Source organism: Camelina sativa, chromosome 3 (genome assembly GCF_030686135.1).
Source record: "Camelina sativa cultivar CO46 ecotype springtype chromosome 3, ASM3068613v1".
Classification (NCBI taxonomy): domain Eukaryota; kingdom Viridiplantae; phylum Streptophyta; class Magnoliopsida; order Brassicales; family Brassicaceae; genus Camelina; species Camelina sativa.
In genome coordinates, this window is record NC_141882.1 from 30,628,900 (window position 1) to 30,656,377 (window position 27,478).

At 37.4% G+C, this 27,478-nt stretch overlaps 8 protein-coding genes and 1 pseudogene across 15 annotated transcripts in view; 5 read left to right on the forward strand and 4 right to left on the reverse strand.

Annotated features, from left to right (window-relative positions):
• LOC104778406 (protein neprosin) overlaps positions 1-27,478 on the reverse strand; it is a 648,080-nt gene that overhangs the window by 70,471 nt on the left and 550,131 nt on the right. The gene's annotated exons all lie outside the window — the stretch shown is intronic.
• LOC104778410 (putative LRR receptor-like serine/threonine-protein kinase At1g56130) lies at positions 454-6,314 on the reverse strand (the record flags this gene model as incomplete). Its single annotated transcript, XM_019241147.2, is given in 21 exon segments — positions 454-953; positions 1,039-1,189; positions 1,262-1,496; positions 1,570-1,786; positions 1,854-1,972; positions 2,073-2,234; positions 2,349-2,547; positions 2,641-2,940; positions 2,942-2,997; positions 3,082-3,143; positions 3,224-3,268; positions 3,344-3,409; positions 3,583-3,648; positions 3,748-3,819; positions 3,952-4,023; positions 4,130-4,201; positions 4,301-4,372; positions 4,530-4,601; positions 4,758-4,829; positions 5,905-5,976; positions 6,082-6,314. Coding segments are annotated over 21 exon segments (2,781 nt in total), but the record flags the coding sequence as incomplete, so codon positions are not given.
• LOC104778412 (KIN17-like protein) lies at positions 8,636-10,310 on the forward strand. Its single transcript, XM_010502854.3, has one exon. It carries the CDS (start codon positions 8,857-8,859, stop codon positions 10,099-10,101), a length of 1,245 nt encoding a protein of 414 aa, XP_010501156.1. The 5' UTR covers positions 8,636-8,856; the 3' UTR covers positions 10,102-10,310.
• Positions 10,567-12,131, forward strand: LOC104758825 (uncharacterized). The gene is made up of 4 exons (XM_087509012.1): positions 10,567-10,802; positions 11,045-11,206; positions 11,310-11,565; positions 11,705-12,131. Exons 2-4 carry the CDS (start codon positions 11,155-11,157, stop codon positions 11,760-11,762), a joined length of 366 nt encoding a protein of 121 aa, XP_087365138.1. The 5' UTR covers positions 10,567-10,802; positions 11,045-11,154; the 3' UTR covers positions 11,763-12,131.
• LOC104778414 (protein MET1, chloroplastic) lies at positions 12,731-14,801 on the forward strand. The gene is made up of 7 exons (XM_010502856.3): positions 12,731-13,516; positions 13,605-13,711; positions 13,824-13,918; positions 14,019-14,095; positions 14,173-14,293; positions 14,363-14,422; positions 14,518-14,801. The coding sequence occupies exons 1-7, from the start codon at positions 13,101-13,103 to the stop codon at positions 14,656-14,658; spliced, it is 1,017 nt and encodes a 338-aa protein (XP_010501158.1). The 5' UTR covers positions 12,731-13,100; the 3' UTR covers positions 14,659-14,801.
• On the reverse strand, positions 14,894-19,354 carry LOC109124424 (chaperonin 60 subunit beta 1, chloroplastic). The gene is made up of 15 exons (XM_010502857.2): positions 18,339-19,354; positions 17,745-17,967; positions 17,514-17,639; positions 17,296-17,433; positions 17,115-17,210; positions 16,788-17,030; positions 16,469-16,703; positions 16,203-16,372; positions 16,037-16,114; positions 15,880-15,951; positions 15,693-15,797; positions 15,521-15,613; positions 15,341-15,433; positions 15,124-15,247; positions 14,894-15,032 (listed from the first exon to the last, which is right to left on the reverse strand). The coding sequence occupies exons 2-15, from the start codon at positions 17,958-17,960 to the stop codon at positions 15,019-15,021; spliced, it is 1,803 nt and encodes a 600-aa protein (XP_010501159.1). The 5' UTR covers positions 17,961-17,967; positions 18,339-19,354; the 3' UTR covers positions 14,894-15,018.
• On the forward strand, positions 18,400-20,732 carry LOC104779374 (YTH domain-containing protein ECT4-like; annotated as a pseudogene). The gene is made up of 5 exons (XR_015587500.1): positions 18,400-18,425; positions 18,824-18,908; positions 18,986-19,105; positions 19,347-19,835; positions 19,957-20,732. The product of XR_015587500.1 is annotated as a YTH domain-containing protein ECT4-like (transcript).
• On the forward strand, positions 20,754-23,166 carry LOC104778418 (2-oxoisovalerate dehydrogenase subunit beta 1, mitochondrial). Its single transcript, XM_010502862.3, has 12 exons — positions 20,754-21,167; positions 21,281-21,392; positions 21,492-21,527; positions 21,610-21,669; positions 21,735-21,792; positions 21,878-22,065; positions 22,147-22,215; positions 22,306-22,392; positions 22,465-22,560; positions 22,646-22,723; positions 22,806-22,892; positions 22,967-23,166. The coding sequence occupies exons 1-12, from the start codon at positions 21,013-21,015 to the stop codon at positions 23,000-23,002; spliced, it is 1,062 nt and encodes a 353-aa protein (XP_010501164.2). The 5' UTR covers positions 20,754-21,012; the 3' UTR covers positions 23,003-23,166.
• On the reverse strand, positions 23,110-25,797 carry LOC104778417 (TATA-box-binding protein 2). 7 transcript variants are annotated; one of them, XM_010502858.3, is made up of 10 exons: positions 25,483-25,797; positions 24,837-24,916; positions 24,662-24,749; positions 24,387-24,458; positions 24,233-24,283; positions 24,065-24,109; positions 23,828-23,920; positions 23,636-23,737; positions 23,465-23,545; positions 23,110-23,371 (listed from the first exon to the last, which is right to left on the reverse strand). In XM_010502858.3, the coding sequence occupies exons 1-9, from the start codon at positions 25,483-25,485 to the stop codon at positions 23,471-23,473; spliced, it is 609 nt and encodes a 202-aa protein (XP_010501160.2). In that variant the 5' UTR covers positions 25,486-25,797; the 3' UTR covers positions 23,110-23,371; positions 23,465-23,470. The 7 variants fall into 7 exon arrangements, with proteins under 7 accessions (XP_010501160.2, XP_010501161.2, XP_087365133.1 ...); XM_010502859.3 differs by having other exon boundaries at positions 23,110-23,315; positions 25,483-25,769; XM_087509007.1 differs by having other exon boundaries at positions 24,387-24,492; positions 25,483-25,641.

Consider the following 27,478-nt stretch of genomic DNA (forward strand, 5'->3'; position numbering starts at 1 on the left):
TTTTGACGGCAAGTAAGCAAAATATCTTACTATAGTGTCCCGATTAATTTCGACTTCAACTCTCGACCAGTCGTGTATGTAAGACAATGCAAATGTTTTTGCGGAAGTAAAGTCGTGTATGTAAGTTGTTAAATTTGAGTTTTAGTGTGGTTTCCAACTCAAAACCAATGAATGGAGAGGTCCTATCCAATATGAGATATTTTTATTCACACACTCTTTCGAGATAATGCTCTATTTTTTTCAGCTATCTCGATGGCATTCTTTTTTCTATTACCATGTTAAATTTGGGCTTTACTGTGGGCTTCCAACTCAAAACCAATTAACAATGAGTGGAGAGACTCTAACCTTTTATATATTAATCAAGTCCTTTCACATCGAATCGATGTGGGATCTTTTCTTCACATAAGTCTCATAGTTCTTCTTTTATGTCGTCAATCTCTTTATGCGTTTATATGTTTCAAACTTTCAATTTGTTTATCTAGAGGAATAAACATAAGAGATTCAATATGTTTTTGTCAGCCACCAAGCATTGCTATACGTTTTAAAAGTACAAAAAAAACTTTTGGATAGATAGAGAAGAAACATTCTCATCTCCCCTCGTTAATCTTGACTCCAAGCATTGGCTGAAAGTCGCCATCTCTAGGCGTCACAAACCTCGTCGAGGAGGACGAAGAAGTGCTTGTGTCTTTAGTTTGAAAGGTGCCAAGAGAGGAGCTTGAGGTGTCATCAAATATCCAGTCGGGCTGGTAGCGTGGCTTAGAGGTTACATCAATGACCTCAACGTCTCCAGAAAGCATCGCCACCACTCTTGACATAGGTGGTCTTATGGCATGAGATGTCTGAGTGCACAGCAGAGCAATTTTTATCATGCGTTTCACTTCTTCCATGTTAAATTCAGTCAGCTCCCGATCGATTATTTCAACTTCACGGCATTTCTCGTGTAGATTCCATGCCTATTAATTGTACACCACAATTATATCGGCTTTATACATTTCCAATCAAAATGTATATATATACAACTAGCAAGGACGTGCGTACCCATTCAAGAAGATAATTTTTTTCATCATCCAGGCTCACATCAGAGATTTTCCTTCCACTAACTAGCTCAAGAGCCACAACACCAAAGGCATATACATCTGTTTTCTCTGTTAGATGTCCACGCATGGCATACTCTGGCGCAAGATATCCACTACATTGGTATAACATCATTTGTTATTGTTGTAAGGAATAAAAATAGTAGAGGGTTTGGGGATATACGTACATGGTCCCTGCCACTCTTGTACTTATGTGGGTTTTCTTGTCATCGTATAGCTTTGCAAGCCCAAAATCAGAAACTTTTGGGAGCAGCTTAGAGTCAAGCAAAATGTTGCTGGCCTTCACATCCCTGTGTACTATGCAAACACTCGCCTCCTCGTGGAGGTAGGCTAGACCTCTGGCTACTCCTAGGCATATCTCAAAACGGGTTGACCAATCAAGATGCAAAGCCTTTTCACCTCCTGCGACATCCAAAATCAGCTTTGGCAGAGAATGAAAGATAAATAAGTACTAATCTTTCTGCTCACTACTGACCATGGCCAAAGAGTGCATGATCAAGACTGCCATTAGGGAGGTACTCATATACGAGCAAGCGATGACCTCCTTCATAGCAGCACCCGTAAAGCTTTACTAGGTTGCGATGCAGAACTGTAGAAATTGTTACGATTTCTGCAACAAATTGTCCCTTACCGTGTCGCGATCCAACCGACAACACTTTCACAGCGATCTCTCTTCCATCATCCAGATTTCCCTGTTGAATTAATGTGTTAAATCATAACAAAAGCACATTTGTTCTTTTTGATATGGGGTAGGTTTACCTTATAAACAGACCCAAACCCTCCCTCTCCAAGCTTGTTTGAGGGATCAAAATCTTGAGTGGCATTTTTAAGTTCAGAGTAAGTAAAAGTGTAAGGTTTTACGTCCATACTAAGCAGCTCTGCCACAACAACAAAAAAAAAACAAAATATGATTTAATTTGAAGGATGATACTAAAGCTCGATCAAGGGCTAGTTTGTGTTGTAATGACATATACACACCTTCATCATCTGTGTAACGCTTTCGGCTTTTTCGGATGATGAAGATAACGACGCCCACCAAAAATATGATGAAAAGTCCTACGCCAAGAATAGCACCCACAACAGCACCAGTCCCATGATTATCCTTTGATGGTGGCCTGTTAGCTACAGTTGGTGTAAAATCTGAACAACAATATGTAACACTCCGGCTTTAGGAGATAGAAAGAAACAAAACCTGCAGGCAAAAAAGATCAAGAAGAAAAAGAATTCGATGGACAGTTGTTGTTGTTGTGATACCTGGTTTTGCACTGACGGCCGATATGAGTGGCCCATAAGTACCTTTTAAAGGAATACTAAATGATCCTTTGCCAGCCCATAAAAGAAGGATTTCAAGGTAGTTTTCTGATACAGTTGCTTTATATTCTCTCCGAGCTGATCCGACAGTAGAGTCACCAACTGTTCTGCGTATATCAAAATCCTTTGCAACAAGTCTTCCCTGGGAAAAACGAAGCTAGGTTTCAGAATTCAGCAAGAAGATTATTAGTTACACCAACAAGTTAACTTGTAACGCGGTAGGGTAGACGCAGACCTGAACATAAATGTCAAAAGGTCGTCGTCCTAAAGCTTTCCACGTGTTAGAACCAACAATTACTAATTCAGCAAACTGAAGTCTTACTGTATAGACTCCATTTTCAAGCCCCAACCCATAATACCTTAGGGAAGATGAAGAATGTCTTGCTGACTGAAAAAGCTCTGAGTCCATAGTGTTGACAACCCACATATTATTACTACTATTGGCATAAAGTCCTACACTACTGGCTGCCCATCTCTGAACATCACTCACGAAAAAAGAAGCTGATCCAAGATCCTCATCATCCCTCTCAAATACTTTCTCCGCTAACAGACTGTATTTGTGAGCCTCCGCAGTTGATGAAAAAATCAGAATCTAGACCACCAGTCATTAGTAGAGAAAACTTTAGAACATATATTGAGAACAATGGTTATGATGATATATCTCTGTCACACTTACAAATTCCTTTGCCTCGATTGCAAGGGAAGTTCTTCTGCAGGCACTTTAGTCCTGGTAGAACCCTTTTTAACAAAATATTAACAATTAAAAAAAAATGGAATTTCGGGGCATCAACAAGAACATAATTAAATAAAAATATCACCTCTTGTCTAGACCTTCCAAGGTGAAGTTGTTAACAACAAGGTTGCTGCACAAATAACATACAGTTTTATTATAATTCTTATAAATGTTTCCCATTATAGTAGAGATATAGTTTACTTACAGTTTCAAGTTTGGTAAGCTGACCCATGAAGGAAGACTACCAGACAAATCATTGTAGGATACATCTCTGAAAAAAAATAAAAGAAGAATTATGATTAGGATCTACAGAATACAATGTTGCATATATAATCAGGAACAGTTTCCAGATTGTATTTGTACAAAATTTGTGTATGTATATATATATGATCAGGACTTTGTGGCTTTCAAAGATGGTCAATTAGAAAGGACTTTGTAACTCACATATTGCTCAAACTCCGGCTCTTTTCAGTGGGCAAAGAACCATTCAACGTGTTGTTGCCCAGAAACCTAATTTGAAGACATGAAAAGTATTTTCCAGAGTTATATATATCACTGGTAGGGAATACATACCAACATAAAGACCCAAAAAATAAATAGAAAACTTACAAGTGAGTAAGTTGATTTAAGTTGAAAAGTGAAGCCGGAATTGGTCCATGTAGTTTGTTGAAGCTTAAATCACTGGAAAACAGAGAAATGAATGAGAAATAATATTATCGATCAGTAATGTTAAGATCACTTCGTATTCTCGCAGTGACTTTCACAGATCATCTCACTCGTGTTCAAGAAAATGCGGACATATGTTGTACTTACACATTTTCCAGACTTGAGTATTTCCCGATATCAGAGGGTATTGTCCCAGTGAGATTGCTGTTCCTAAATACTCTGCGACACATGAATATATCATCAATGTGAAATAGATACACGTAAGGAGGAGAGTGAAACAGTTCATGACGAATTGGAGACAGGAGTACAAGTACTGTTGCCTTACAATATCTTTAGAGATTTCATGTCTTTGATGAATTCAAGAGAAGAGCTTCCATTGGATATATCACCAAGACTCCTACATTTTAGGATATGATTATTACGTGCATCAGAAGGAAAGAAGAGAAAAATAGCAAACAAAAGTGATTAATTATGACACCAACGCAATAACACATACAGTTCACTCAAAGAAGTTAAGTTGGAAAATGACAACGGTATCGGACCACTCAAACCAGTTCCGTGAAGTTTCCTGTAGTAAAACGTGGTAGCAATTAATCATTGAATCCCAAAATCAAAATCAAAATGCCATGAAATTTTTCCCATTGGGACTAAAAATTAAAATAAAAGACGTAATTATAAACAAGAGCAATTTTTCTCTAAAAAATGAAATCATTCTTACAACTTACAAGATACGAAGTTTGGTCCATCTTCCTATAAGTTCCGGTATCGGACCAGTAATGTCCAGATCGTTTAACCAACTGGTACAAATTAACATCAAGGGAAAAATCACCCCATGGCCAAAAAAAATAAAATAGTAATATGTAAATTAATTAATAAATAGATTACAATACTGTAGAATTCCAACGATAAAACTTATATTATATGCGAATTCAATAAAATAAATAAAATCTTACGCCTCTTCCAGCTCTAGAAGATTAGCAAACGACGAAGGTATTCCCCCTCTAAGTCCAGAAGCTCCTAGGTATCTGCAATATAAATGGTAAGAAATACTAACAAACACCAGATTCTAGTGATTTTGAAAAAAAAAATAGTAATAAAGACCAATGAAAAAAAAAGTTTATGTTCTACGTGGAATATCAACTAAAAATTATAGACAATGATTAAAAAGCATATTATAAATAAGATAAAAATAAATCCAAATTCGAATAAATATATATATTCATAATACATATAATATATAATATTATTAGTATTTTAAATTTTTAATTCAACTATGTAATATTTATGTTTTGAATTTGTGTTGTTTCAAATATTCCTTTTGATACATGTTTCATGCTTGGTGTTTTATTATGTATATACATATATATATATATATCCAGATATATATATATATATACATTTACAAAACGTTTCTATTTCTTAATTTTAGAAAAAAAATCGTTTCTCGTTTCTGAAACGTTTTGCTTCCGCGTAGTTATTTCCGTTTCCATGCATCCTAGTTAATAAGTGTCCAAAATTAAAATATAATTGTTTCCACTATAACGCATATTAATTTAATAACTTATTTTGTACCACCAATATAAGAATATCAAACATAACAAAAAATTGAGAGTTTATCACACTAAAGGTTTTTAGTTCCCTAAAATCAAATAAGGTATTTTAGTTAAAATTAGTTGTAAGAGTTATATATATGTTACCTTGATATAATTTTACAATATTATAAAATTCTAATAAATAAATTATGTAAACGTGACAAAAGAAATTATCTTGATAAAAAAAAAGTATTTATCAGCTCCCGGATTAAATGGAAAGGCGTGTTAAAATTTTCATTAATCTGATGTAGGATACGTTAAATGAAACTGTTTACTTTTTTCTACATCTCTAATTTTAAATGTATAATTGCAATACTAAATTATAGAGTTACACATGTATTACAGGTTAAAAATCTAAGAAACACTTGACATTTAAATTATAGTAGAAAACTGTAAAAATCTAACATCCTTATATATACAAATAACAAAAATTGGGTTAAAATCCTAGTTATTAATTAAAAAAAAGTTTCTGAAATTAATTACGTAAAAGTACTTTGTATATTCTCACATTTTTATTAGTTTTGTACAAGTCCCAATCTCAGCTGGTATAGAACCGGAAAAGTTATTTACACCAAGTCCACTGCATGAAGGAAACACATACAAGATAGGTTTAATAATAATAAAGCATCAAAATCTGACATTTATGATATCTTTTAAAAATAATGAAGACGAAGAAGAAGCTTACAGGGATTTCAATTCTGTAAGCAATCCAATTTCCTTGGGAATGGGGCCAGACAAAGCATTGATCCCAAAAGTCCTACAGTAGTTGAGAGAACAGTTGGAGCGTGAGAGACAAGAAAGAGAGATTAGTAAAAGGAAGAAATGCCCATCGTCGTCGGAGCTTTGTTTACACTCTTTTTTTTTTTTGTTCACAACAAAGGTTTTTTTGGTATGTACATAATAAATTACCCGTATGTATCAATCGTCTCCTTTTATATTTGTTGTCTTAAAATATATTATCATTATTATGAAATTAGTTTTATTGACTTGTATGCATTGACTTATTGACTTATATATGTACCAACCAAAACATGATAAGATTATTATATATTATGATGATGATCCAATTACAATTCATCCGAAATTTACCCTCGGCCATTGTTTCGTTGATGTTGTCATCTTCCGTCGCTCTTTCCTCCAGGCAGATCCATGATAAGTTTGGGAATATCCACTTAATTATCAAGATAGAGACTTGTGAAGAAAAGACTTTTGATGTAAAGACTTTTGACAACTTGTTATTCGTTTTATCTCCGAAAGTTCTTCCCGGTCACCCATGTGGCCATGTTTTTAATTTTTTTTTTTTTTAAATAGTCAGTCAGTGGTTTATATTTCAGTTGCTAGTTACCACTTCTAAAGTTAAAGTTGGCGGAAGTAATTAGGGTATCTTTAGTGGCAGTTACTTTGAAAGAGAGTTGTTCAGATAAAATAATATAATAATAAAAAAGAAGGGAAAAAAGTAGAGTATCAGTTTTTTGAATTGCTTGTCTAAGCAACGTTGCTCAGATAAATGAGATAGGTGTAGTCTTTTTAGAGGGTGCTACTAGAAAAATAAATATACATATATGATTAAAATAATAATTTTTTTTTAAAAGCAACCTATTAGTATGATTTAGTATGTTTGTATTTTTGTATTAGGGCCTTTTTGTAAAATGCATACGTAGTATTCTTTATTTAGTTCACCAAGTTACATAGTTACTTATTATAACTTATAACGTACGATACATTTCCAAGTCTTTTCGTTTTCAAACGAGGGCTAAAGAGAAGGTGAAAACATCATCTTAAAACGTAAAAAGGTTAATTTTAACCTTTGTGGGTGTTTCATGTTTTGTGTAAGACAGTAAGAGATGATTTTCGCGAGGTGAACAAATTCTCATATAGTATTCTACTTTTTGTTTATTGAATGGTAGTCTCTGTTTTGAATTCATCAACACAAAGTCAAAGACATGGATTTGCAAAACCTATGCATATTCAATAGACAAAAGTAGAATACGATGATTTTAAAACCACCATAGTGAGTGTTAAACTTCGGTTCTCCTACTAACTTCCATGTTTCCCATAATCGATATGAACTGGGAAAGAAGGACGAATTGGATTTGTATTCACTCATTCAATGATATTTCGAGATTACAAGTTATGTTCTTCCTGAACTAGATACAACGAAATTAAAGTAAAGAGAACCCAAAACAAAACCCTGGATTTCTTCCCCCCCTCTCCGATCTCGCCTCGTGATTCCGCGATCTTCTCAACGGCGCTTCTCCTAGGCGTTCTTCTTAGTCAATCCGCCCTTCCTGGGCCTGTCGCAAGCCCACCATTGCTGCAGAACAATTGTCGCCTAACGGGCTTTTCCTATCGACTCTGGTCTCGCTAAACCCAACACCAACACATATGATATTGTATAGTATTTTTTTTGTTTAAAATTTACTTTCATAGGCAGTAAGTTTTTTAAAACTTAATAACTTCTATAAATTAATAGATTTTTCCGGTCCCAAGTTGAGACTAGTGTAATTTTAGATATTATTCGATAATATAATAAAATAATAATTTTTTAAAAAATCTTTTGTAAATATATGGTCCATCAATAATATAAATTAATAATTATATAGAATTATCTAAATATATGTATATATCGACACATTAATTTTTTATTATAGTTCATTTTTGATATTTTTACTGTATAAAAATCTTTGGGCTATTGTCAAAACATGATAATTGTTATTTTCATTGTAATTGATTTTATAAAAATATTAGTTATAACCATTAAACTTTATTTTTAATGTTTTTTACCAAATTAGGAAAATCTCTCTATAAATTAATAATTATTAATTTATCGAGAAATTAAAACCTGTATAAATTAATAGATTTTGATGGTTCCAACATTATTAATTTATAGAAGTTTTAGTGTATGTGGTTTTTGGTGAATTGTAAACTGTAAACTATGCCATTAGACGGCGAATCAAAATGGTGTTGACCTTAAAAAAAAGTCGAATGAAAAACACAAACCCACAAATTTACCGTTGAAAACAATCGAGTATTTTATACATACCCATAGGTGTCAAGTGCATTAAACCAGCTTGCTAACTACTGTAATGGGGACTATTCTTAAAGATAATGAGAGTAATCTTGCGATCTTGTTCACTGACATTCTAATATCTGATCGTATAACTTCATAAGTTGTGCATTAAAATATCTTACAAATCAAGAGTTATATGGGCTTTAATTAATGGGCCTTATTTAGGATTTTATTTGATTTGAGTTTCGCTTATCGCCGACTCCTACAACTTGAATCATCAAGAATACGAAAAACAACTCATCTCAAAGACTCGATTTTTCTCGCGAACCTTCTTCAATCCTTTCCGATTGAAGTCAGATCTCTGCTCTCCTGATCTGAATTGATCAGTTGCATTACCTAAAACCCCTAGATTTCAATTCCCCAAAAGACCGTAATTTTTTGTTCGAGTCGATGGGTAAGAACGATTTCCTAACCCCGAAGGCGATTGCGAATCGAATCAAAGCCAAAGGTCTCCAAAAGCTTCGATGGTATTGTCAAATGTGTCAGAAGCAATGCCGGGACGAGAACGGATTCAAGTGTCATTGTATGAGCGAATCTCACCAGAGGCAGATGCAAGTCTTTGGCCAGAATCCGACTCGCGTCGTCGATGGTTACTCCGAGGAATTCGAGCAGACGTTTCTCGATCTGATGCGGCGGAGCCACCGTTTCTCTCGTATCGCCGCCACTGTTGTCTACAATGAGTATATCAACGATAGGCATCACGTTCATATGAATTCGACTGAGTGGGCGACGTTGACTGAGTTCATCAAGTATCTTGGCAAGACGGGTAAGTGTAAGGTTGAAGAGACTCCTAAAGGTTGGTTTATTACTTATATTGATAGAGATTCAGAGACTATGTTTAAGGAGAGGTTGAAGAACAAGAGAGTCAAGAGTGATTTAGCTGAGGAGGAGAAACAAGAGAGGGAGATTCAGAGGCAGATTGAGAGAGCTGCTGAGAAATTGAATGCTGCTGGTGGTAGTGAAGGTGAGAGCAGTGGTAAAGAAGTTGTCGAGGATAATGATGTTGATGATGAGAAGAAGAAGAAAGATGAAGAATTGAAGCTGAAGAGTGGAGTTAAGGTTGGGTTTGCTCTTGGTGGAGGGGTTAAACAGGTTGCTACGGGTAAAGAGAAAGTGGAGAGCTCGAAGATCGTGTTTGAGGATGAAGAGAATGACAAGGTTGAGAGAGAGGATAAGAGGAAGAGAAGCGGGGACTCGGGAAGGAGCGAGAAGGAGAAGAGATCAGCTTTGGATGATTTGATGAAGGAGGAAGAGAATAAGAAGGAGAGGATGAATCGTAAAGACTACTGGTTGTTCGAAGGGATTATTGTGAAGGTGATGAGTAAGGCTTTGGCTAAGAAAGGCTACTATAAGCAAAAAGGTGTTGTGAAGAAAGTGATTGATAAGTATGTTGGCGAGATCGAAATGCTTGATTCTAAGCATGTGCTGAGAGTTGATCAGGAGGAGCTAGAGACGGTGATTCCGCAGATAGGAGGGACAGTGAAGATAGTGAATGGGGCATACCGTGGTTCCAATGCAAGGTTGTTGGGTTTGGATACTGAGAAGTTCTGTGCTAAAGTGCAGATCGAGAAAGGTGTTTACGATGGAAGAGTCATCAAGTCCATTGACTACGAGGACATATGCAAACTTGCTTAGTTATTATATCTTTAGACCATGTTGTGTTTAGCGATGCCTTGTATTTCTGGTTGAACCTTTTTTTTTTTAATCTGGAAGTGAAGCATTATGATCCATGATGGATAGCCTCATGACAGATGATTCCTTTTCAGACATGTTATGTTATTGACTGGAATATCTGTGTAACTGTGTTGGTCATTGGTCTTATTGTTCTTCCTAGTTTCCGTTCTCTTCTTGTTCTCTGCGTCCATGCCAAATGCATCATCATCCTTAAACAAGTTATTCTGTAGTCTTATATGTGAAAAACATTTTAGTCAGATCATATAAAGGTCTGAGTTTCTCTATTAGTACGATTTTACCTCTGTAATAAATTTTCTAAGGAGACTGCAAAGAACAAAATCATCGAAACTTGGTTGTTGAAAGCGGTAACTAGGAATTGGGCACCACAAGTCTTTAAAAAAAGCAAACCTTTTCTTTTTCCTGGTTGGTCTGCTGTAATATAATAATAAAGTTTGGGTTTATAGTTCTTGACTTGTTTTGTCAAAATCCTGAATTCCCAAATATATTAATCAGAGAGAGAGAGAAAAAGGGGAGAGAATATTAACAACACTAGTACGAGAGAGTCTACAAGTCCACGACTCTGATCAATTTGTTCTTCATCTAATTCCTTATTCTCAGGGAAATCGAGGGTTTTTAAACTCATAGTCTCTCTCTCTCTTTAGGTTCGTTGGCCCTCTCAAATCAGAAAAGTATCAACCTTTTTTAAATTCATTCCCCTTGGATCGTACTTTTTTTCATCGCTGATTTGTTCTCAAAAGGGAATCTCTACTTTTTCATTACCATTGCCTTTGGTCTTTCTCCGTTTCCTCAATCTATGCTTCTTTGATTCTCTTTAAGAGGATTTTGTAATACTTTTATTCTGACGAAAACCTTTTCTCTGGGGTTTGTCTTTCTTCTAATCCAGAAAGAAACCAAACCAGTTCTCTGCGCTCAAAGTTTGTAGCTTTTATCCCATCTGGGCACACACCAAATGGGATAAATCGAGACAAAGAGGTGTAAAGCAATTCTCCATTGATGATCAACTGTTTCAAAGACTCAATACATGTTTTGATGACTGTTTTGCTATGTAAGATTTTTAAGTGCTCTTTTTTATCTGTTTCTGTATCCCCCACATTATCTCACTTATACGTGGCAAGTTCGCTGAAGTTGAAAACTCTGTTGGGTTTCAGCCACTAATGACGATGATGATGATCATGAAGAGGCTGTTAATCATGTGGATGGTCATAGGAATCATGAGGTTAGAGAAGAAGTAGATGCAAAGGAATACGAAGGTCAAAGTGGTGGTGTCACCACTCTCACTTTGAAAAGTAGTCTTAGAAAGGCGGATTCAAATTCAACAGAAGCTGGGAAGAAGGAGAAGAAGAAGGTACAATGGGTGGATGTCACAGGGAAGGAACTTGCTGAGATTCGAGAATTCGAACCTAGGTTAGTCTTCTTTTCTTGGGAATTCAGATTCTCAAATTTAGAGACAATGCTTAGTTTGGTCATAATGACTCTTTATGTACTTGTTTTATGGAGTATTTGATTGATTTTGGAATGATGTGATTCTTTCATTTTCTTGCAGTGAAGAAGATGATATTGATTCTGATCGGGGAAAAACCTGTGTTTGTGTAATCCTGTGATCCCTCCACTTTAGTTTAACTGGGAGATCTAAGGCAGAAAAAGACAAAGTTGGTGGCTTCAGCATTAAAATTTCATATACATGGAGGTACATATAGAATCTGCATTTGTGTTCTGAAGCCAATCTTAAGTTTGTGCGGTTGAAGCCATATGATGATTCCTGATTTGACACGGACGGAAGCATTCTTTTTCTTCTTCTTCTGTAGAAGTGTTTAAAGTATAGGTCTTTAACTTCATTTGTTTCTTCATTCATCTAATGAAGTTCTTTCTCATTCATATTGTGGAGCAAGTAAATTTAATAATCGCTATGTGCATAATATCTTGTTCTGTGGTTTAGTTCAAATGAATCTGACATCACTATGTTGGATCAATGTCTAAGTTACAACTTGCTTCAATCTGAGAGAAAACTGCGGCTTGTTGTCTTACACACAGCCCTTATTTGTACGTTCATTATAAGAATTTGTGCATAGATGTCGCTGGTGGTGTGTTAGCATTTTTTATATCCAAGTCTCCTACTCATAACTTTGCAAGCTTGAATCAAATGTTACCATGGTTGGATGATAAACAACAAGTTTGATAGGTCTAGTACTAGTATTGCAGAGTATATCTCAAGGCTTAGACTTTGGAGCTTCTGTTTCGGAGGATCTGTTTCGGGTTTCTTCTAGCCTAGCAAAAGCTCATTAAATTCCATACAGAATGTGAATATATTTGTGGTCCACAAGACCACAAGTATGTTCTTGGAGGGAGTTTGTAACACCCGAGAACTGTCTGAAAAGTTATATGTTGCAAAACTCGCCGCTCAATCCGTTAGACGAACTCATTTAGGTGAAGACATTCTTGATTTGGATCTCTCAGTATCTTTCCTGAGTTATTGTTTGCAGCCAAGAAAAGAATCATAAGACTAGAGTCTCCTCTGTTTCTCCAGAAAGATTGTTTCTTTAGATAGTCAATGACAGTTCCTCTGAACATTACCCCTTCTGTCTATGTTATCTTGTCTCCTAGCAGAATTGGTCATTGTTTTAGAGTCAAAACTCAATTGTTTTGTTATAAACGAATCCAAGTGAAGGGAGATGCGAATTTATGGAGAAGAAAAAGGATCAAACTAATCGTACCATTACAAGATGACACGTGGCGAAACACCAAGACTGAAGCATAGCCACTAAAATCATGCAAACTTGTAATCCGAAACTTTGAAGTTTTTGAGAAGAAGAACCAACCAACCGTCATATAATCGGGTCCTCCAACTGACAAAACCCAAGTAATCATCCTGTCTTCTCTGGCTCCGGATAGTGTCTGAGCTCGAACCGATAGAAAAAAAAAAAAAAAAAAAGAATCTCACCATGTCTTTAGCTCCGAGCAGTTATCCATCTCTGTATTCTTCACCTTCACTGCCAAGAACCCAGCAAACCAAGCAAAACCCTAGTTTGATCACTCAGTCCAGTTTCATTTCCGCCAAAAGTCTCTTCCTTTCGAGCACTTCGACTTCCTTATGCAATACCCATGTGGTCAAACGCCGGAATTTGGCTTTGATGGCGTCGGAGACAGAGTCTACGGCGAAAACTGAAGCAGGAGATGGAGGAGAAGGAGAAGGAGAAGAAGAGAAGTATGAAACATATGAAATTGAAGTGGAGCAGCCTTATGGTTTGAAATTCAGGAAAGGAAGAGATGGTGGGACTTACATTGACGCTATCTTGCCCGGTGGATCAGCTGACAGAACCGGAAAATTCACAGTTGGTGATAGGGTTATTGCCACAAGGTTTGTTCTTTCTCTATTCTTGTTCCAATGGGATTAGCTTTGAGAGGCTGGAATTTTTTTACTTGAGCTTTGAAAATTGAGAGTGCAGTGCAGTGTTTGGGACAGAGATTTGGCCTGCAGCAGAGTACGGTAGGACAATGTATACAATCCGTCAGAGAATTGGTCCGTTGCTTATGCAAATGGAGAAGAGAAATGGTTTGTTGAAATTACCAATTCGAGTTCTGTTTTGTGTTGTCTGCAAGACTTAATTTTGGGTTTGGTTATGTTCAATCACAGTTTGTGTTGTGTCCATGTTCTTCTCTTGCAGGTAAAGTGGATGATTCTGGTGAGTTAACAGAGAAGGAAATAATAAGAGCTGAGAGGAACGCCGGATTCATTAGCAGTAGATTGAGGGAAATTCAGGTGAGCTCTTCTTGTTTCAAAGTATTGTTTGTGGGACAACAAAAGTGATAAAATTTTGGCTTGTGTGAGTGAGCTTTGGGTTTGGGATTTAAAACTGTAGATGCAAAACTATTTGCGGAAGAAAGAACTGAAAGCTCAACGGGAGAAGGATCTTCGTGAAGGGCTACAATTTTCCAAGTAAATCTTACAGTGAGTCACCAAAGGTTTATAGAAACCGGAAAGTGAGCATTGACATGTGTGTGTGATTGATGTAGGAATGGTAAATATGAGGAAGCATTGGAGAGGTTTGAGTCAGTGTTAGGTTCTAAACCAACACCAGAAGAATCATCAGTTGCAAGTTACAATGTTGCTTGTTGCTACTCAAAGCTTAATCAGGTAAAAAAAGCTTATAAACTTTCAGCTATTACAGTTTGACTTGCAGAGTTCATAGAGTTCTTTTGATAGGTTCAAGCTGGCCTCTCAGCTCTGGAAGAAGCATTGAAGTCAGGATATGAAGATTTTAAGGTGAAGTCCTATAAGTTGTGAATGCTTCTTCAATGGTTGAAAGAGTTAGACAGATGGTGTTGTTTGTTGAAGCTGTGAATTTGTTTTGTTTGCAGAGAATCAGATCCGATCCAGATCTAGAAAATGTCAGAAAGTCGAAGGATTTTGATCCACTCCTGAAGCAATTCGATGAATCTTTCATCAACGAGAGTGCCATCAACGCGATCAAATCCTTGTTTGGCTTTAACAAGAAATAGTTCACCTAAAGTTTGTCTTTTGATGTGTTCTGTTCATAGATTCGCTTCTCTTCTTGGCTGCTATTATATACTTGTGAGGAATTGTATTTGATCTAAAGGTGTTCTTTTTTCTTACTTATAAGATTCTTTAACCTTTTTAGCCACTTTATACCTCTTCATATGAATTGACCAACAAAATCTTCTAATCTCTGGAACTAAAATTTCTTGTTTGACGATTTCAGGATATTTCTAAACATTGAGGAATCATGATTTATTCATATAATTGATTCAAAATTTCAGTTTCACATTACAAATTCTCTTGTTCAAAATCATTACACTCGCAAGCTAAAGTAATCCGTTTCAATATTAGCCTATTTCCTCTCAGTATCCATATCCTGAAACAAGAGAGGCAAACAGATTCAGCAATGAAACATGAATGCAGTGGATCTTTACTGAAGATTCAAGTATTTGAATGTCTGAACAAACCTGAGTTGTCCATTGGGTTGCCGACGGGAACTGGTTCAGGTTCCTTGATCTCAACAACAACACAGTCCGACATCAAGAAAGTCTTTGCAACCGAAGCTGCGTGTTCCAAGCAACATCTCACAACCTAAAATCAAGATAAAGCCACTGAGGTTCATGGATCTTTGATAACCAATGTAGCTAGCAAAGACAATTTATGTATATGCGAAAAACAACTGACCTTCGTTGGATCGATGATTCCTGCAGCCATTAAATCCTCGTACTTGCCGGTTGCAGCATTGTAACCGAATTTCACGTTGTCGTTGGAAAGCACCTGCCAATGAATAAAGACATCTCTTCAAGCATTTGACTTGAAATTTAGAGGTGAAAAAGTGTGGAGGTAGTTATCTGTGGTTATTACCTTCTCGCTAACTACGCTTCCATTAACACCAGCATTTTTGGCGATCAGTTTTAGGGGATAACTCAGTGCTCTTTTAACTATATCAGCTCCAACCTGAAGTAAAGCAATCATCAGCAAAGTTAGAAAAACCGAAGGTTCAGGAGTTAAAAAACTGAATGCTTGATTGATTTACCTTTTCTTCATCATTGTCAAGAGTGGCTTTAATGGCATCGACCTTGGAAGCAAGACGAAGCAGAGTGCAACCACCACCAACAACAATACCTTCCTCCACAGCGGCCTGAAGAATCAAAATCCTGATTAGTTGTAGTTCACGAGTATGCAAATAACACACTTCTAAAGCATTAGAAAAACAAAATCACCTTTGTTGCATTAAGAGCATCTTCAACTCTCAACTTCTTCTCTTTGAGTTCTGTCTCAGTTTGTGCTCCAACCTTTAACCAAATACATAACGAGCTTAACATAATATCTCTGGAACACATCTTAATCAGACAGGAAACCAATTGGTTTGTAATTTACCTGAATCACAGCAACTCCACCAGAGAGCTTTGCAATTCTCTCATTCAGCTTTTCCTTCTCATAATCTTGCTCCGCTTGCTGCACAAACCAATTACCATTTTACTGAGAACTACACTCTTCACAAAATGTAACAGGATACCATATTAGCTCTACTCTTTTACTATACCTCAATAAGATTTTTAATCTGTGTAACACGCTTTAGCACTGCATCCTGTGTGCTTCCATCACCCACTATGGTAGAAGTCTCCTTTGTGAGGACGACCTTTGAGGCATTACCAAGAACTTCTTTTCCAGCTTTGTCAAGTGAAAGACCAACTTCCTCTCGGATCACAGTTGCTGCAAGCAAGCAAAGATAGAAAATTAGGACAAGATAAAAACTACAACGATTTGCCAAAACATAGGGCTCATCAATGCAATGCACACAGAACTTACCTCCAGTTAGAATGGCAATATCGTCAAGGTATTGGCTCTTGCGCTCTCCAAATCCTGGAGCTCTGAGAGCTGCAATCTTCAATGTACCTCTAAGCTTGTTCACAACAAGAGTCGCTAGTGCTTCTTGTTCAATGTCTTCTGCAATTATCAATATTGGGTATCCACCTCTAATTGCATCCTCCAAAACACCAACAAGATCTCTTGCATTGGTAATTTTTTTGTCAACGAGAAGTAACTGCAATCATACAATACATTCGATCCTTGTTATTACTCTATCTTTAGTGGCTAAATTGTCTACTCAGATTCAAGAAACGTCTACCTTGCAATTGTCGAACTCGACGGACATTTTCTCGCTGTCTGTCACAAAATAAGGGGAGATGTAACCACGATCAAATTGCATTCCTTCTACGACGTAGAGGTTGTTCTCGGCACTTTTACCCTCCTCAAGGGTCACCACACCTTTCCTGCCCACTTTGCTCATTGCTTCAGCAATCATATTTCCAATTTCTTCGTTGTTACCTGCACTAACAGCTGCAACATCTGCAAGTTCACTGTCTTCAACCTACATTGACATGACTTACTTTCAGAACCTTTTGATAAAGACTCTTCACATAATCAGAAAAAGAGAGTTCTATAAAACTGTAACCTCCTTAGACATTTTCTGAAGCTCGGCAACCAAAGCCTTTGCTGTCTTCTCAATACCTCTGGTGATCAAAACAGGGTTTGCACCTGCAGCTACCACCTGAATGAAATAATCTTAAAATTAGTAAAACAAATATTTTGAAGTTTCACAAAAAGAAAGCTGAAAGAAAAAAAGTTACACAGACCTTGACACCCTCAGCAATAAAACCTTGTGCAAGAACAACAGATGTTGTTGTACCGTCACCAGCCAAGTCATTGGTTTTGGCAGCCGCTTGCCTCACAAGCTTAGCACCAATGTTCTCGACTGGGTCTTCCAGCTCAACCTATAGGAGAAAGATTGCAATTATAAGACACATCTGATTGACAATAAAACATCATTATGAGAAGGGTAACAATTCAATACCTCTCTTGCAACAGTCACACCATCATTAACAATTCTTGGTGATCCATACTTGCTCTCAAGAACAACATTTCGTCCTTTGGGTCCAAGTGTAACACCAACAAGGTCTGCAAGCTTGTTGACACCAGCCTAACACAACACAAAAGTAGAAACCAGAGAAAATGCAAACCTTTAGTGCCAGCAGTAAAGTCTAGGAATATAGTTTTCCATTAAGAGAGAAAGAAAGGTACTCACTTGAAGTCTCCTTATGGTAGTCCCATCTTTGTTGAAATGCAATTCCTTGGCTGCACATACAATAGCAGAACTGGATCTCCTGGGTCTAGGACACACACTTTGCCTCCTTCCAAATGAGCTTGAAGACAACTTGTTGGTAAGTTTCTTATCAGATTTGTGACCATTTGGAGCAACCATTGAACCAATGGAAGACGTGGCAGTGAATGTTGATGCCATATTTTCACTTCAAAACACAGACAAAATTCAACAGTTAGATAACAATTTTCAAAGATATATAATAAAGAATAGAAAAAAAGACTCTTCTTTTCATCTATATATGGTCCACAAAATCACCATAACCAAAAGAAAGAACAACCCAGTAAAAGAAAACAGATAAAAAGGCGACACCTTTCAAAGCAGAGCTCAGTAAGAACACAATTGAAAATCTAAAGAAACATTCACACATACATATTTAGAAAATACCCAAAAGAAAAACATCGGAGAAGTGAATTATTACTTTCCAGAAAGAGTTTTAACAAGCTAAACAAGACTATGCCACTGAAAATGCAGAGGATGAACTGTGCCATTAAAAGAGATAAGGATTAAGGGACTAACAGAGGTAGCAGAGAGGAGGTGTTTTATTCACCGGAAGAGTTTTGTTTCCGGATAAGAAAAAATGGAGCTGAAAGCAGAAGGAAGGAAGTAGGTTTATCTCCTTACTCTCTCGCTTGGAAGGCTGCTTTTAACGTTACCTCTTTGAAGCTCTTTGAGTTAATCTCGACCGTTGGATTCAACTCTCCCGATCCTGATCCGATTTCAATTGGGCCTATTTGGGCCTTACTAGTCCCTTGCTCCATTTTTTTAAAACAGATAGAACAACAACAATGGAATCAGTGACAACAAAATACAAATATAGACCTATAAACTTATAAAATCAGGTTAAAAAAGCTTATAAACTTTCAGATATTGCAGTTTGACTTGCAGAGTTAATTGAGTTATTTTGATAGGTTTAAGCTGGCCTCTCGGCTCTGGAAGAAGCATTGAAGTCAGGATATGAAGATTTTAAACAAATATTGATTGGAAAATCAGTTCTTTTTTAGTCTTGTTGCAGCTGCTGATCTATTGCAGAATCTGTCTTTAGATTCAAAGGCAAGGGCTTTGGAGACCCCTGAGCCAACTAAGAAGGTAAAGAAACATTTTTGATCTCTTTGCAGATTTTGTTACTCCAAGCAGAAGTTCTCATGGCATCATTATCTGTGCAGGCCGTTGTTTACCAGTATGGAGCTATGGATTCAAAGGGTCAAGTTCCTTCTTTTGATCGATCTTTGTCACCAATGCTACCCAGCGATGCCCTGAATTCTTCAGTTTTCTATCTTCCTAATGTGTGTCAGCGGCCGTACTATTGTGTTCATTAGCTCCATTTCCATGTTCTTTAGCTTTCTACTAACTAGGATTATTGTAGTATATATATAACACAACCATTTCCATTTCCAGGTTATACCAATACCAACAGTGTTGACATGCAATCACTAAGTGCGTTATCGTTTCTTATTAGCAACTTGTAACCAGACTATTTAGCCCTTTTTGCTCCTTTATCTTTTCCCCTGCTTAATCATGTGGTAATTACTCCAGGGAGGTCATGGAGAGAACGCGTCTCTTGTTTATCCACATGGATATGGGTATGCAGCCTATCCTGACTCACCAGCAACAATCCCTGCTCTACAACTTGGTGGTGATGGACACTTGTATGGTGCTCAGCAGTACCAGTATCCTTTTCTTCTGACAACCAGCAGTGGGCCTTTCGCTTTATCTGTTCCTGCCCCTACCCAGAGCAAGCTTTCTGCAAACAAACCTGCCAACCAGAATACACTCTCTGCAGAAAACAATAATGCTGCATCTGCTGGTGCTTCAAAGGGCGGTATACCTAAAAGAATTAATGGAGTAGCTCCTGTTAAACCATTGAATCAGAGCACTCTAAACAACTCGAGTCGCTTGTTTGGAAACAGTGCTCTTGGATTTGGAGGTGGTCCTGCAGCTGGCAGTGGAGTTGCATCTTCTTATTCTAAGACTAATAGCAATGTACCTGCGTCTCGTTACAGTTCGCATTACACGGTATGATATGGAAGTCAGTTTTATATGCTAAAACTTGTTCTGATTAAATTACGGTGTAAAAACCGAAGTAGAAGCTTTTAAATCTTTAAATCTAATAGCCCCAAATATATATTCTTTGCAGAGTATATACCAGCCCTCATCCATGACAGGTTATGCAGTTCAGGGCTACTACAACAGAGTGTACCCGGACAAGTTATGTGGTCAGTATGGTAGCACAGCGAGATCTACAAACGAAAGAGTATGGGCGACTACAGACAACAAATATAGAAGCCGTGGAAGGGATAACAATTACTTCTATGGAAATGACAACATTGATGGCTTGAATGAACTAATCAGGGGACCTAGAGCCACTGGCACGAAGAACTAGAAGATCACCATAGAAGCTAGCTTAGATGAGTTGAAAGAGCAGACATGTGATGAATCAAATATAACAAAGGGGACTGAGGAGACTCTATCATGTGTTGTTCCAGATAGAGAAGAGTGCAACGGAGAAGTTTTCCCAGTTGAGTATAAAGATGCGATGTTCTTTATCATCAAGTCTTACAGTGAGGATGATGTGCATAAGAGCATCAAGTATAATGTTTGTGCTAGCACCCCAAATGGAAACAAGAAGCTTGGTGCTGCATATCAGGAGGCTCAGCAAAAATCTGGCAGCTGTCCTGTGTTATCTTGAAACACGAAGGGAGAAAATGTTCAAGAGACATTAGGAGTAATTTAAAAAACCTCGTTGAATTCGCCATTTTCTTCAACATTTTGCTATCTTCTTTCCCCTCTTTATCCTCTGTGTCCAAGTTCCTTAAAACAAAAAAAAATGATCAAAAAGTTGATTGAATCAAATTGAGATGATCAAAGGGACAAAAATCTTTGTTAATTATTGTTTATAAACCTTATTATAATTATGCTGCTCACAACCTTTGCATTAAATAAAGTTGCAACTTGCAAGATAAAAAGATATAGATAGGTAAACCGTAAACGTGTCGGATCCGACGTGGCAGGAGTATCATCTTTTGTCATAAATCCCAAAGTTGCAAACTTGTGCCACCTAGACATCTTACCAACTGGGCAGGTAAGGTGAGTGTATTGCCCAAAATAGAGAGTTACCTCCTCTCCTCTTGTCGCAATCTTCTATTTTCTAGAGAGAGAGAGAGAGAGAGTGATTGTTCGTGGGTTTGCGTAAATGGCCGCTCTTTCAGGAAGATCTTGCCGGAAATTGGGTTTTCTGAGCTCAGGTCACGGAGCTAGGAGGAGTGTATCGACAGAAACTGGGAAATCGTTGAATCTATACTCTGCTATTAACCAAGCGCTTCACATCGCTTTGGACTCCGATCCTCGGTGAGCTCGCTCGCCAGTAGAAAAGTTTGTTTATTTTACTTGAAATAATCATTTGATCTCTCTAGGTAGGTTCCTAGGTTTTAAGAGTCTGACTTATTAAGTTGTTGTGGAAGCTCTTATGTGTTTGGGGAAGATGTTGGCTTTGGTGGAGTCTTCCGCTGCACAACAGGTTTAGCTGAACGATTCGGTAAAAACCGCGTCTTCAATACTCCTCTTTGCGAGCAGGTATCAAATCCTTGACCACATGCTTCTGTTTTCACTTCTTTAAAGGTGGTTAGTGTTGTTATTGCTGTGTTTCTTGATGTAAGCTGTGAATGGATTCAGGGGATTGTTGGATTTGGCATTGGTCTTGCAGCAATGGTGAGTTCTTGTTTGCGTTTGATTTGGCTTCTGTTTATGTTTTGAACGGATTGTAACATGTAATGTTGTTCGATTTTGACAGGGAAATCGAGCTATTGTTGAAATTCAGTTTGCAGATTATATATATCCTGCGTTTGATCAGGTAAATGTTCTCTCACAAGCATTTGATTTTCGCCACCGGATTCTGAACGATTTTGTGATTCGTAGATTGTTAATGAAGCGGCAAAGTTCAGATACCGAAGTGGTAACCAATTCAACTGTGGAGGTAAATCTTTTATCTTTACATTTTCTTCTTGACGTCACATCAGTAATCTCTTTGACTCATTAGGGATTTATATGGATCTTGGTAGGACTTACAATAAGAGCACCGTATGGAGCAGTTGGTCATGGTGGACATTACCATTCACAATCCCCTGAAGCTTTCTTTTGCCATGTCCCTGGTATTAAGGTTGTCATCCCTCGGAGTCCACGGGAAGCAAAGGGACTGTTGTTGTCATGCATCCGTGATCCAAACCCCGTTGTCTTCTTTGAACCAAAGGTACTTCCTTTTTCTCTTACACCAACCAAATCAGCTTTTTAGCACCTCTTTGAAGTCTTGAAACATTGATATTTCCTACAGTGGCTGTATCGTCAAGCAGTAGAAGAAGTCCCTGAGCATGACTATATGATACCTTTATCAGAAGCTGAGGTAGAATAAGTTCATTCTCACCGTCTCTTTTTAGAAGATGATGATCTCATTCTCGAGAGTCGAGACTAACGAAGAAGATTTTATGGTCAGGTTATAAGAGAAGGGAATGACATAACACTTGTTGGATGGGGAGCTCAGCTTACCATTATGGAACAAGCTTGTCTAGAGGCGGAAAAGGTTTTGTAGCTTATTTTTCAACTCAATGGTGATTGGTTCGCAGTTATTGATGCCGGTCATGAGTTTATGCAGGAAGGAATATCATGTGAACTGATAGATCTCAAGACTCTACTCCCTTGGGACAAAGAAACTGTTGAGGCCTCGGTTAAAAAGACTGGCAGACTTCTTGTAAGCTCTCTTACTTAAATGATAATGGCGGGTTTTGTTTTGTCTGGTCGATCTTATAAACTGTTTTGTTTCTGCTGGGTTGCAGATAAGCCATGAGGCTCCAATCACAGGAGGTTTTGGAGCAGAGATCTCTGCAACAATCCTTGAACGTTGTTTCTTGAAGGTAAGTAAATATTAATCTTAATTAATTCACCTACATAATTACTCTTCATTGGTTTTTTCTTAACTGTCATTTCGTCTTGCAGTTAGAAGCTCCAGTAACCAGAGTTTGTGGTCTGGATACTCCGTTTCCACTTGTGTTTGAGCCATTCTACATGCCCACCAAGAACAAGGCAAGTTCCTTTTCTCTTATCACTTTGCTCCGACCCAAAGAGCAGTTTCTAACATATGCTCTTGTTTGACGCAGATACTGGACGCAATTAAAACAACTGTAAATTACTAGCCGTTCTATCTGTTTCTTTAGAGAACTAAGAACTGTGAGTTTATGGACTCTACCCCGCGGTGCCGGAGGAAATATAATGGCATGTCTTTGTTATCGATTCGTCAATGTATTCTACAACTGTAAACCCTTTCTACTTTAAATATTAAACAAGTCCGTTATTTCCAGTTCTACAACTCTTTAATGTTGGGCGACACTTTAAGAACAAAAAAGAAAGAGATTTCTTGGCATCTCCATTCTGTATTTACAATTTCTGGTTGAATCAAACCATGTTCTTGTCCAAAGAAAATGACCTCACCAAATCGCTTGCCACCACCTGAGACCCCTAGTTCAATCCAAATGTGAGCATGGTTTTTTTTGCTTTTCTAGGCTCTGCTTGAATCGAAAGACCGTAATTAAACCATTGACTGATTAAGTGGTATTAAACTGTATGCAAATGGAGATAGATAAAGTTGGGACACTTACATACTATTATTGTTGGACTTTCCGGAACTCTGTCAGAACTGGGTAGATATTCTCAAATGCAGTGTAAGTCTCTTCTCTCATCTGAAAGTGTAACTCCGGATTTCATCACAAGACATAAACATTTTCATGGAAAATTTTGTAATCATTTGAGAGAGAAAGCATAATTATTACCTTGGCTCCAGTTATAACAATCTTTCCTGACACAAAAATAAGCAAAACAATCTTTGGTTTTTTCATCCTATATATCAATCCTGGAAAAATCTCAGGCTCATACTGGCATCAATGATAAGAGAGGTACGAATCATCAGACCGATTAACTCCATCTTACAAGTATATATGATCACAATGCTTGAGATCACTTACACTTGAGAAAGCATTATGAGAGAATGAAAGACCTTCAAGCCTAATCGGGAATTTGACATCACATGAACCTACAATGTTCTGTATCTTGAAATCCTGCTAAATGAAATCAGCTAATTTATTACCAGACTGTATACATAGTTTGTCCTTCCAATAAGAAAGCAAACGAAATGCTGACTGAGATAGAAAAGTAAAATACAGTATATGTTGGATAAGGGCCAGTAATAAACATATGAGTACCTTGAACTTTGCAGGAAAGCCAAGCTTCTGAACAATCCGAGCATACTGAACAACAAAAAAGGAATTTTTTAGTATAACAGAGAAGAAATACCTACTAGAATAGTATCAAGTTTCTAACTAACAGTGCTGCTAGAAGAACATCAGACCGCATTGAGAGAAGTTAGTTACCTTTCTTGCAGCCAGCTTTGAAAGATGTTCACTTTTAGCTCCGGTACACACCTAAAATTGGAAAACATAGATGCCCGTTAGAAAAAAAGGACATAGTAGATCAAGGCATACGAGAAAAAGGTGACGAAACAAGCTGTAAGTCTATAAAGCATACCATTTTCCCAGATGCAAAGATCAACGCTGTAGTCTTTGGCTCTCTAATCCTCATAATTACAGCAGCAAAACGCTGGAACATGAAACACTTAGAGATTCAACCAAATCTGAGGATATAAAACCACACTAGTATAACTTGACTGAGCCAAATCAGATTTCACAATCAATAGATAAACTATTGGATAAGTGTAAATGTTATTGCATATCATTTACAAACGCAGACCTTAGATCCAGATTTACTAAAATAAAAGTAACACAAAAGAAAAAGAAGCAAACCTTGGGATTGTATTCAGCATTCCTCGCCTGCAAGGCAATGGCTTTAAGATCAAGCTTGCAGTCTAAGTTCACTGTTGAGACAATATTTCTGAAACAAACAAAAGATGTAATCTTGTCATTCACACAAAACCTAAAACGGGGAAATATAGACAAGAGACACAAAAAGAGAACTCACTGAAGAGTTGGAACAATCCCAGAAGGATGCTTAGTAAGGTCAACTGGTTGGCTCCCTTCCATTCCTTGATCAGCCATTCTCTATCATAAGATAAAAGCACACATCAGCTAAATCACATCTTAAACAAGAACCCAACAAGCATCCACGATAAAGATTATGTTTTTTTAAGTTTTAAGCACAAATCAGGGTTTTGATTATAGAACCCTAGAAACGTTGTTACACAATCAAACAAGGAAAAAGCTACGAAACACAACTTGAGAACATGAGATCTCAAATTCGAAACAAAGCGAACTCAAAATTCAAATCAAATCCGAGGAACCGAACCAATTAGGAACAAAGGGTAAGAAGCAAAATCAAACCTTTCGCTAGTTAAAGAATCCGGAATTTCAAAAAAAAAAAAATCTAGGGTTTCGTAACCCTAATAAAGATTGGATGAAATTCCCCAAAAAAATGGCGAAAGGGCTTTTTATACAAAGATGAAATAAAAATTTAGAGAGGGAAAGAGATTTGTAAATTTGGAGTTTATATATGAAGGAGAGAGAGCTTTTGATTTTCAATATCGCTCTCTGGGGGAAGGGATGAGATTTGTGATCTGAGGGATGAGAGAGGCTCACAATATCGAGGACCTTATGGTCAACATTATTACCATTATATACTCCGATTTCTTGTTTGAATCTTCTCCTAGCTCTTAATCTTCAAGGTACGTACTTCTCTCTCAATCTTCTCCAAGCTCTTCTCTCTTAAGCCTCTCCAAGTTCTTTGATGTTTTGTTTGTAATTACTTGGGTCTTTAAAATTGCAAGAATAGTGTAAATAAGGCATCGTTTATGAGATAAGTTGTTGTCCGTTTATGATTCATACTTCATAGTATTCTTACTTTGATCTTCTTAATCGAGAAAACAGTAGTCTAATTGTATTCTTAATCGAACCGATTTGGACTGTGGTTGTTTGTCTTAGGCTTTAAAGTTCATTGATCACTAGGCCATGGCAATATAGTAACTCAATATTTTAAGACTGGTTGATATTGTCTTATTGCCGTATCTTTTAAATCCTTATTGTGACACATTACCTTTGGATGCCTTATTATAAATCGGGTCTCAGTGTTTTGATTGTTGTATTATGAGCATTTGCATTTCACTATCATCTTGTTTAAAATCGGTTCATTTATGTAGTTCTTTCTTGTGGATGTTTGTCTAATTGTGTTTTATTTGATTAGGTCTGCTATGTTTCATGATTCTGGTGAACACAACAACGAACCGTTTCTGCCTGGTGAGGTTGATGGAGAAGATGCTCCGTCAGGTGCTTCCGTTCGAGGGAAAAGAAGAAGAACACAGCGAGACACTTCTCCTCTTCCGTCCCAACCGAGGAAAAAGCTAGGCCATAGAGCTCCGGTGTGGGAGCATTTCATTCAACAAGTGCATGAGCCTGCACTTGCTAATTGTCGTTACTATGGTCAAGAGATCGGTTGTGACACAGTGATACATGGAACAAGTGCCATGAATAATCACATTAAAAGGTGTAAGTTGTTCAAGATGCACGAAGAGAGTGGTGCTCAGAAGGTATTGGCTGGTGATACCAGTGGTGTAATGACAGCAATCAAGTATGATCAGGGTTTGTTTCGAAGGTCTGTCAACGAGATGATTGTACTCAGTGAGCTTCTGTTTGCATTTGTGGAGTCGGAGGGGTTTAGGAGACTTTGCAGCAACGTTCTTCCAATGTACACAGTCCACTGCAGGAAGACATGTACTTCAGATATTTATGGTATGTATTTGAAAGAGAAAGCAGCTTTGAAGGAACTGTTTGATAAGGAAAAGCAGAGAGTATCTATGAAGACAGATATCTGGGTAGCTCCCACTACTTCTTGTATCTACATGGTCATAACCGCCCACTAGATTGATAGAGAATGGAATTTACAAAAGAGGATCATCAGTTTTAAGCCTGTCACAGATCACAAAGGTGATACGATTGCTGAGCACTTGATTGACTGTCTAGAAGAATGGAAAATCGAGAAGGTCTTCACAGTAACTGTGGATAATGCTAAGGCGAATGACAAGGCTATAAGTGTATTCTGTGGCGCTCTGATGATGAGAGGACATGATGCCTTAGTTCTCAATGGAGAGTATCTTCATATGCAGTGTTGTGCTCACATCTTAAACTTGATTGTGAGGGATGGCTTATCTAAGGCAAAAACGAGTATAGTGTCTATCAGAAATGCCATTAAGTATGTGAGATCATCCGGAGACAGGCTGAAATCGTTTCTTCTGCGGGTTGAGACAGGGAACGTAGGTCGAGGAAGCTTATGTCTTGATGTTGCAACCAGATGGAACTCGACTTATCTAATGCTCACAGCCGCAATTAAGTTTAGGGTTGCATTTGAAAAGATGCTGGCTGAAGACAAGCTCTATAACGAGTACTTCATGGAGACTGAAGAGAATGCCGAAGAGAATTCTGAAGGGGATATGGGTGAGAATGGTCGAAAGCGTGTTGGTCCACCTACTTTTGCTGATTGGGAGCAGGTGCAGAGGTTAGTTAAATTCTTGAAGATCTTTTTCAATTGCACTTTGTCCTTCTCGGCTACAAAAACAGTGACCTCTCCTGTCTGTTTGATTTGTCAGATGACGATGGTTATCAGAGGATGGATAC